Source organism: Diorhabda carinulata, chromosome 7 (assembly GCF_026250575.1).
Source record: "Diorhabda carinulata isolate Delta chromosome 7, icDioCari1.1, whole genome shotgun sequence".
NCBI classification, from domain to species: Eukaryota; Metazoa; Arthropoda; class Insecta; order Coleoptera; family Chrysomelidae; genus Diorhabda; species Diorhabda carinulata.
Window position 1 is genome coordinate 21641532 of NC_079466.1, and position 11077 is coordinate 21652608.

Sequence of the window (11077 nt, forward strand, 5' to 3'; positions counted from 1 at the left end):
TGTTCCCAATAGATGGAGCTGCCGAGGCTTCTTGCAACCCTAAGGAGAGTTGACCTCGCCGTTAGAAATAGTTCCATTAAATTTAACTTTCTATATTTCCTCTCATTTGGGTCATCCTGTATGTCCCTTTAACCTCTTTTGATGAACATATTCCTCCCAAAGAAATTTCTCGTTTTACTATTACTCTTAGACCCATTGAACTTGAGCCACTATGTATAGGGATATCCCCCCAATAAGACGAATATATTTTCAAGTAATTTTATTGAAAAATTACAGGAAATGGGAATGATTCAAATATAGTTGTACAATTTATTTTTGTTTAAAAAATAATAAAAAAAATATCACAAATCGTACTACCATATTTGACAAAAATAAATAAAGACGTTTCGCCTTAGACGAATTAATTTACAAAATTCCTATTACACGCAGAAATACAAAAAACAGAAAAAAGAATTAAATATCACTCAAATAACACTTAACATTCGATCTCTTTCTCGCGTCTACAAGCACACAAGTTTTTTCAGTCTTTTTGGCCTACAAATCTGCTCACAATTCATCTTTATTCAAATCATCGTCATCGTCGCTGGTCGGCGGCGGTGCCCCGCCGGCGCCTTGGTATAACTTGGCGATGATCGGTTGCACTATGTCTTCCAATTCTTTCTTTTGTTTCTTGTAATCTTCGGCTTCAGTATCTTGGTTCTCTTCTAACCATTTAATTTTCTCGTCGATGGCTTCTTCCATTTTAGTTTTCTCGTCTTCGGATAATTTGGCTCCCAATTTTTCTTTGTCGTTAATTTGATTCTTCAACGAATAAGCGTAACTTTCCAAATCGTTCCTAGCCTCTACTCGTTCCTTCAATTTTTTGTCTTCATCGGCGAATTTCTCGGCGTCTCTTATCATACGGTCTATATCGTCGGGGGTTAGTCTGTTTTGGTCGTTGGTGATGACGATCTTTTCCCTATTTCCAGTTCCTATAACAAAATAATTTTTTTGTAAATATTTTCAATACCTATAAGAACAACCTCAATAGTATTCAACTATAAAAATGTCAATAAAAATAAAAAAAATATTAATAAAATTAAGAATTATCCATGCCTCCAAACGTTCTGGATTTTAGGTTTCTTCCATATCATAATTATTTTTTTTTAATAATTTTTGAAAGACATAAAAGTAACGTGAAGTCATATTAAGAATTATTTGATCTCAACCTATAAAAATGCCAAAAAATACAAAAAAAAATAAGAATAAAATTAACGAGGAGTCATATTAAGAATTATTTCATCTCAATTCAAGGCAATTGTGATCTTAAATATTCCACTAACGGAGTTAGCGTGATATGAGGTCTCCAAAATGTATCAAATTTTGCTTTTTATTTAGGGGGTTTCGTTACCAAATAATTACTATTGTGAATATTTTCCTATTATGACAAATTTCCAGTAATTCGTTCTCTATTGTTAATTTGTTTATAAATAAATAAGCACCTTATATTTTAGAGCTGTACAGTTGTCGCTGCGATTCACCACTAACCCCAGGATTTCAGGGAAATTATATCTTTCATTCCAAACAAAAATAATAATACAGCATCAACGAAGCTCTTATATTTTCTTGTATCAGTCTTTTACGTTACTGGAACATTATTTGGATTCAATTTTGACAGCTGTACACTTCAAGTCACCACTCACTGATGGTGATAACTTGTGAACAAGAAACAGTAACCCTCTAAGATTCAAACAGAACCATACAATGTAGATTAATTCCATGATGATCTTCTTCTTATATTTTCTATACACTGTGATGCGTTTCCTATATGTATCACTATATTTACAAGGTACTTGATATATAATAAACATCTTTTATTTTTGCGTGTTTTAGAATTTAGTTATATTTAGTAATATTTATTGAAATAATTCAATAGTTGTTGGGAACGTCCTTGTACATATGTTGATAAAATCTCCCATTTAATTCCGTTACTATTCTGTTCTATTCAAGTTTGTTAATTTTCGTTGTTCTTTTTCATTGTAATTGGTCTTTATATCGTATTTATATTTAATAACGATTGTTTCCTTCTTTTACAGCCTCCTGGTCTCTTCAAAGAATTCCTACTTTATAATTTTAATCTGAAATTCCTTCAATCCCTAGCCCACTTATTATTTTCTTATATTCTTCTCGTGTCTTCTATTCTTCCTTTTGTCTATTCTTTTTCAGAGTTGTTCCAGATATTGTTTTCTATATTAATTTTTGAAAGATACTCCTCATTAATCCATTTTATGTTTCATCCTAATTTATCACATTTTAATAAATTCTTTAGTGGTTTTCTGTTTATACTTGAAAGATCCCAATTGTATAAAAATTTTATTTTATTTGTGTACAATATTTTAATCAGTGGAGGTTCTTTATGATGCCACATCAGTTTAACAAAAACTATTCTCTTCACACCATGTCTTGTGAAATCAGTTGTTGTTTCACCAAATTTTCCACTGATGATAACATCCAACAAGCCCCTGTTTCTTGATAGAGCTTAAGAATCTTTACATCCTTGACATGATCAATCCAAGAAACTCTCAGTATGTGACAAGTTTCAAATGCTTCAAGTCGCTCCAAAGAATTATCTGTAATCTAGTACTCCCGGCTGAAGATATCATTAAGATGACGCCCAAAGGAAGAGTGATGTAGAATTCAAAAGTTGTTTTCGCTATTTTGATATTATTAAAGGAACTTACCTTTGTCTTCAGCAGATACTTGTAAAATACCATTAGCGTCAATTTCGAAAGTAACTTCAATTTGTGGTACACCTCTAGGAGCTGGTGGAATGCCTGTCAGATCGAATTTACCCAACAAGTGATTATCCTTGGTCATGGGACGTTCTCCTTCATATACTTGAATTGTAACGGTGTGTTGACTATCAGAAGCTGTTGAGAATATTTGTGATTTCTTAGTGGGAATGACGGTATTACGTGGGATAAGTTTGGTCATCACACCTCCAACAGTTTCAATCCCTGAAATTGAAAATTCAATAAGTATTTTTATATAAAAAAAAAAAATTTAATAACTTACCCATGGTTAAAGGATTGACGTCCAACAGTACAATTGCGTCAGTGTCTTGTTCACCTGATAATACACCAGCTTGTACTGCTGCCCCATAAGCTACGGCTTCATCAGGGTTGATACCTCTTGACGGTTCTTTGCCATTGAAGAATTCTTTAACGAGTTGTTGCACTTTGGGAATACGAGTTGAACCTCCAACAAGTACAATTTCATCGACATCTTTTTTGTTCATATCGGCATCTTCTAATACTTTTTGAACTGGTTTCATTGTAGAACGGAAAAGATCCTAAAATATATGGATAATAAATGTAAATAAAAAGTTTATAATAATTGAGTTGGTTAACTAACCATGTTCAATTCTTCGAATTTGGCTCTGGTGAGGGATTCAGAGAAATCGTCACCGTCGAAGAATGATTCAATTTCAATTCTAACTTGATGGTTTGAAGATAGAGCTCTCTTAGCCTTTTCAACTTCTCTTCTAAGTTTCTGCACTGCTCTGTTGTCTTTCCTGATATCCTTGCCCTTCTTTTTCTTGTACAATTTGATGAAGTAATCCATGACTCTCTGATCGAAATCTTCACCTCCCAAATGAGTGTCACCATTGGTGGCGACTACTTCAAAAACTCCATTATCAATGGTCAAAAGTGAGACATCAAAAGTACCACCGCCCAAATCAAAGACCAAGACATTCTTTTCTCCATCCTTCTTGTCCAAACCATAAGCAATAGCAGCAGCTGTAGGTTCATTTATGATTCTCATAACAACAAGACCAGCAATGGTTCCAGCATCTTTAGTGGCTTGACGTTGAGCATCGTTAAAGTAAGCTGGTACAGTGACTACAGCATGAGTGACTTTTTTACCTGGATCAAATATCAATTTAGTACATAAAAAAAATAAGTAAAATCTAATTAACTTACCTAAATATGCTTCAGCTGTTTCCTTCATTTTACCCAAGACCATAGCGGAAATTTCTTCTGGGGCAAATATTTTGTTCCCTTGGCTAGTTGCTACTTCAATGTGTGGTTTTTGATTTTTCTCAATTACTTTGAATGGGAAAAGTTTCAAATCGTGTTGGACGGTAGCATCTGAGAAATCACGACCGATAAGACGTTTGGCATCGAATACGGTATTTTCAGGGTTTGTTGTCAGCTGATTCTTGGCAGCATCACCAATAAGACGCTCACCATCAGCTGTGAATGCTACATATGAAGGTGTGATTCTGTTACCCTGATCATTGGCAATAATTTCTACCCTACCATTTTTATAAACACCAACACTATAAAAAAATATGGAGATAAATTTGAGGTTAGTACTATTTGTTGCTAAATATATTGTAAGATTACATATCAAAACCACGTTTAATGATTAAATAAGCTAATAAAAAAGCATTGAAATCAATTAGTCATAAAAAATTTCAGTCATTACATAAAATTTATCAATTGAAAAGAACTTTGAATGAATTTTTTTCTAATGAAAAATTTTTCAACAAATCCATCTTTTACTATAACTCTATTAATTTTTAATTCAACAATATTAACATAAAAAAATGTTTAAACTTACCAAGAATATGTAGTTCCTAAATCTATTCCAATAACAGTCCCAACATCCTCTTTTTCCTTTTTGTCCTCTTTAGCCAAAACGCTGGCTAAGAGCAGGAGCACACCAAAACTTAGGTATAACCTCATTTTGAGCGTTTATCCACACACTCCTGCAATTAATAGAGAATATTTGAACTTATTTTAGTAAACGGTAAATATGTATTTAGTTACGAACATTCCTTTGTGATGGGCGTGCTGTTTACCGCTATATAGTAACTGTACAACGACACGTCACTTTAAATAACAGAAAATTAATCGAAAATTGAGGGCAGATATTTCATAGGTAGATAAAATATTACTAAACTTTAATTCATTTTTAATAATTCAATACGAAAGCTTCGAAATTATACAAATATTGCCTGAAGAAATATTGTTCTAGAACACCGGCGAATTTTTGAGAAAAATGATTTAATTATATTCTATTTTGTGACAATTAACGTAAAACAATAATTAAAACTTACGTATAATCAATTCAAATATGAGTTGCTAATTTAATTCACTTTTTCACTTTTAATTATCTTTCCCTAGCTTCTTCTAGTAACTTCTTTGACAAACTGAGTTGACTTGTCGATTATGTCAGAAATATAGGGTATACTAACATTCGTGTTGCCATCTCATTGGTTACCCTCCTAACGAGGCAATCGTTTATTGGTTTAACTTCCTTTCGTTGGCGTATTGTCATTGGTCCAACATAGAATTTTAGAAATAGAAAGTGTTCTAGATCATACTTTTCTAGAGTTGTACGTGTCTTTTTTTAACAAAGGCTGATGCAACGTAGGCTGTTGATAACTCCAATGGATATTACGATTGGCGCGTATATTTGAATTTGAAATATATTCAATCGGGACAAACATAATGTTTTAGTGGAACTGAAATGAATCATTATATTTTGTAAACAGTATAATTGATTAAATATTAACAGCATTCACGTAAATTTACATTACGGATTAAAAATAATTTCTATTTTTCTGATAATTCTAGAGCTTTCCAGGTGTTCGATCATATTTGGTAGATTATCAACTTTTTTAGACTCTATGCGAGGTAGCAACAAGAGTCATTGGCGTACGCTAGAAGTAAGGGAAAAAATAATAGATTTCTGATGCAATTCTCAGTTTATTGGTAATCGGTATGCCCTGTATTTTATAGTAACTAAAACATTATATTGTTGTTGATGGACGAAGCGACATCATATTTATATTTTTATTTTATAAAATTACATGTTGAGCAAGATACTTTTGGGTGTCCCAAGGGGAGAGGTTCGTTGGGATGCTGTTCAAGTGGGGAGAGAGACATTTTGGGTTTGGTCCTGATATTGGAAAAATTTCAAAATAAAATATAAATTTGAATATCTTTCATTTTTTTATTCAATAAACTAAATCAACTGGGAAAATTTTCGAATTTAGATTTTTTTGCAGTGGCGGGTAATAAGAAGACTTTCAATTGCGTTTTGTGAGAAAACGAGTGACTGTACACAAAAAAGGCAAAAGATCATTTTTGCAGATAATTTAATGAACTTTCATTCTTTAAGAACAGTTATTCTATAAGTTTTTTAGAATCAAAGTATAATCAAAATACGTATTTTTCCTACGACCACTTATGAAAATGATAGATTGCACACTCATTTTTGAAAGTAGTTTATTTCACACATGTACTAAAAAATAACAAAAGACATGTACTGGAATGCTTCTTTTTCTTATGTTATATATGGTATAGAACGATTGAGGGAATACGCGAATACAATATGAATTTGGCTGGGTGCCGAAAGGCAAAAGGCCAAATTTAAGAAGACTGAATACGTAGACAATATGATTTTTTGAGGTTATATTAGTGTTTACAATAAAATTTGAAAGTTTGTTGTGATTTGTGTTCAAATACATACTAGTTTCTGCAAATTAATTTAAACGTTAAAATTGAGTGTTATTACTATTACCGAGTAATGTATAACGTAGTTAAATGAAAATTTAAAGGATATTTTGTAGGGTTTTTTAACTTTTCAGCACTCGTGTTTATATACTTTCCAACACATGTGTGTTATTGTTTAATCGACTTTCTTATTTGAAAAATACGTTTTTTTGAAGAATTTTTTACGTGGTCGTAGGAAAAATAGTGTACACAACTCGTGGGAAAGTGTATTTCACACTCGTTACGTTACGCGGTTCGTGCAAAACTAGTGCGAAATGTATGACTTTCCAAACTCGTTATGTAATATACTATTTCAATTTTAAATGCTAAATTTTTTTTCTTCCGCCACACTTTTTCTAGTAAACAATATTTTTTATCTTCATTATCATCGTTATTCTTATTATCATGAACATTTGACCCAATTTAGAGTGTCTTACAAATAGTTTTCACATCAAAATCTTATTTTAGTGCATCTCGGGTGTTTCTAAATCCATGAAACAAAATTCAGGAGGTGGTTGCTCGGTTTTAGTCTCGATTTTAGTCACCTCTTTTTAAGGGTGATATCTCGGAAAGGGGTAGACTTTTTGTCGCATGAATTTATAAACACCTTGTATTTTTTAATACTTTTTATCGCGATTTCATGAAATGTGTAGTAAAAATCAATAAACTTGTACATAAAAAATACCAGTGGCATAACGAAGATAAAATCCACAAATAAATTTTTAACAAAAAGTAATTAGAAATATTTATCGAATGTTGATCAATTATTTTGTTTCTTCATGCAGGTATTTGATTCAAATCGAGGTTACCAAAACGAGTGGCCAGCAGTCAAGGTCAAACTTTATAAATTTTGCTGACCCAAAATCATAACAAACGTTCATTGTAAGCACATGTTTATTTGATTTATTTATTTGTGATGAATTGATAGCGTTTATTCACACTAAAAAACAAACAGCAAGTACAGAATGTCTCGTAAGCAATAGAATACAGAAAAAATATACCGCGTGTTTGATCAAAAGATGTATAGTTCATTAATTTTCAATAGTTGAGAAACGAAATTGATTGAGCAACATAAAACAAGTGTTTCTCATGAGTTATGCCCGTTTTCATACGCGATGACTAGTCTCTATTTGTATGAAGAGTACAATTAGTTTACTTTCTGTCTTGACGAAGATGTACGTTTTATAATAATAGTACCGCAAGTTTGATTGCAAAATATCATTTTAATTAGCTCTTCTGGTGCAGGAGGATCCGTCATTTTGTTTGCTACCAAGGTGCAATTCATTTTTGTCCATCCTCAATCAGTGAAATTGAGAGTTTTGTTACTCAGCCAAATTTGGATTTGGAAATAAACTCTTTTGATACGTTCATCTAGAGCACTTTTTTAATAATAACTCGGCTTCCCTTTAAGCTTTTTGCATCCATTCATACATCATTTTGTAGGGAATTTCATAAGCTACGAAACCGTGATAGTTGCAACCCTTCCAGGCACTTTTTTTCAAAGAATTTTGATGTTAAAGGGTAAAAAAGACTATCCCTTAGCATTGAAATCTTTAAACGCTTATATCTCGTTTAATTTTCAAGTTACGTGAGTTTTAAAAAAAGCAAAATGTTCAGTAAAATAAATGCTAATTTTTATTTACAAACAAGTTCTTTCGTTGATCCAATAGTTTTTGAGATATTTTGAAAAAATAACGTTTTTTTATAAAATCGAAAAAAAAACAACTTTTTTCAAAATATCCGTGTTCCAAACCAATTAAACTTTTGGAACGTGTTGTTAGGGCTTAAATAAAGATAATTTTATATGGGCTACGATTAATTTTGATTTTGCCGCACACATGGTGTCAAATTTACCGACATTTTTTTTTTTCAAATTCAAGTTACTTATTTTCGTCATAACTCGCTTAATTTTCATGCTAGACAGTTTTATAAAAACTCATTTTAAAGGTCTAAAAAAGTACTTTAAAAATGTTTATTACAATGTTTTATGAAAAATTGATCGTTTTTCCGTTATTTGAGCTCAAACCTCTACATAAATTTACAAAAAAGAAAAAATTCAATATAAACTGACTAACTTCTTTGTTTCTTTATAATCTTCAATTTTGATAAGAATAATTTTTCCCAGAAAATGCGTAATTTTCAAGTTTTTCGTGAAAAAATGTTGAAAAACGTGTTTTTTTCAATTTTCAATCGTGAATATCTCAAAAATTATTGAGTTAAATAAAAAACTTCATCGCACATTTTCTTCATAAAATTTAATTCTCTATCGATTCCTGGTGTTATTTTGAAATTTCCACCCCCGAGTAAAAGTGGCATTCACTCCTCGGGTAGAAGCATACATTGGCACCAAATCAGGTTTGTTATTCGCATCATTTTTTAGCTTCTGTCAAAATTTCAAACTAATCCATGAAGGTCTTTAAAATTGCGAGTTGGTTTGCTTGATTGTACTATATAGAGTACGATAAATATGTAAATATGGGAATTGGTACGACAAACATTCAAAGCAGCCGTGCCAGCAAGGAAAATATGTGAAATTGGAGGACAAAAAAAACAGTTGATTAGCGAAAGGAACTTAAAAATTGTCGAATAGCTCCACACGAATTAACTGAGTTTCAAGCAAACTTTGAGTAGAGGTTTCTGGTCCTGCCGAAAGATTATCGTTTTATTAGACGCATTATTACTTGCCATCAAAAATGGATTTATCTAACCATCCCAAATAATGGAAAATCGACAGTTGGATAAAGAACAATTACCAGAACCTGCTGCAAACAGAGATTGATTCGAGCTGAAAGTTTTGTTATGTATCTGGTAAGCTGTATCGTTCCAGATGGTCGAGCTATCAATACCGAGGTATATAGTGGTATATACGAATTGATGAGGTTTCATCCAGGTTTAGTTCTATTACAACAAGACCGAATTGTTACGCGGAATGAGATAAGAGCACTTGGGGCTATTAAATTCCTACCACATCCAGCTTGTAGTCCAGACCTTGCACTGTTAGATTTCTATTTATAAAGATCCATTCCATGCGTGGAAAAAACTTTTTCTCGGTCTTTTCATTTGTATTCTCAAGTAAAAAATAATGTTTGATTAAAACTGAAATCCATATTTACAACGAAAACAGTATCAATCTATCTTTCCGATTTGTGTGAAATTTTGACAGATCACATCATAAAATTGCCAGAAATTAACAATATAATCAACGTAGCGTGTTATCTATTTAAAATAATTACTGTTTCGTCAAACCACATTCACCATTAAATAAAAAATTTTATATAATCTAATAGACATTCAGATGTCATAAATTATCGATAAATCAACTATAAAATTAAAGTGGAATGACTTTATACAACTGTGGCGATTACTAATACGTAATGTCTTATATAAAAGGCAATAATGTTAAGATACTGGTCGAATTGCAACAAGAAATATGCACAAAATTTGGCTATGACTATGAAATCGAATGTATGGATGTACTTGAACCGTAGAGAGAAGCCTAAAGTATGGTTAACTTATGGTAAGATATAACAGAGCGTATTAGTCCTTATCAAGTGTTCGTACAACTCGCATCTTGTGAAAAGACAGTTTTCAGAGTTCAGTGTTAGTTAATTTCTTTTCATCAATAGTGTAATTAAAAATAAAGGTGTTGGGTTGGAGGTTGAGGCAGGACTCAAAATTCGATTCATTGCCGAAATGGAAAAAGTAAATCTACAGCTGTTATTGTACAAAATAATCGCGTTATTTACAATTAAGTAAGCACGCTTGCAACAGTGACATTATAAAACGAACTATGAACACCTTTCAACCGTTCGAGTCGCCAGGAGTGGATGGGATCTTCCCAACACTTTTCCAAAATAGACAGAAAGAATTACTGTCACACTTGATCCACCTCAGTCGAAATGGTTTAGAGCTGGGATATATAACAGAGCTCTGGAGAAGTAACCTTCTAACCAAAAGAAGAAAAGAAAGGCACCATACATCCCAGAAGAAGAACACTACACATCCCAAGTCCTTCAGACCAATCAGCCTGACATAGTTTTTACTTAAAACGATGAAAAAAACTATCCATAACTGCATTATAGAGATTCTGATGGGGAAACTACTCCATCCGTGTCAATACGCAAACCTGCAGAGACTGCATGCACTGGTATGCTTAATAAACAAAATTTAGAATGCCCTGACAAATAAAGAAAACGTAGTTTGTGCATTTCTAGGCTCCTTTAACAGTACTCCATATGAGGCTGTCAAAAAAAAGAATTATATGCGAGAGGAGTAGATAGGACAACCTCCAGATGGATGCCACAACTAGTATCTACAAGAACAGCAGAAATTAAAGTAGGGCAAAACACCATTTCTATTTTTGCAAACAGAGGATGTCCACAAGGGAGAGTTTCATTGCCATTTATGTAGAGTTGAATAGTAGACGAATGCAAGGAGGAGCTTCCAAAATATACTCTGTGGCGTAGTTCAAAGAGAACTTAACTATACAAGAAGGTGGTGTCGATCAGTGGGACTGAATGTCAAACCAACCA

The 11077-nt window shown here is 32.4% G+C and overlaps 1 protein-coding gene across 1 annotated transcript; it reads right to left on the reverse strand.

Moving 5' to 3' along the window:
- Positions 1–400: 400 nt before the first annotated feature.
- LOC130896885 (endoplasmic reticulum chaperone BiP) lies at positions 401–5298 on the reverse strand. Its single transcript, XM_057805249.1, has 7 exons — positions 5105–5298; positions 4606–4753; positions 3963–4321; positions 3394–3905; positions 3055–3331; positions 2721–2996; positions 401–971 (listed from the first exon to the last, which is right to left on the reverse strand). The coding sequence occupies exons 2-7, from the start codon at positions 4728–4730 to the stop codon at positions 547–549; spliced, it is 1974 nt and encodes a 657-aa protein (XP_057661232.1). The 5' UTR covers positions 4731–4753; positions 5105–5298; the 3' UTR covers positions 401–546.
- Between the last annotated feature and the right edge of the window lie 5779 nt (positions 5299–11077).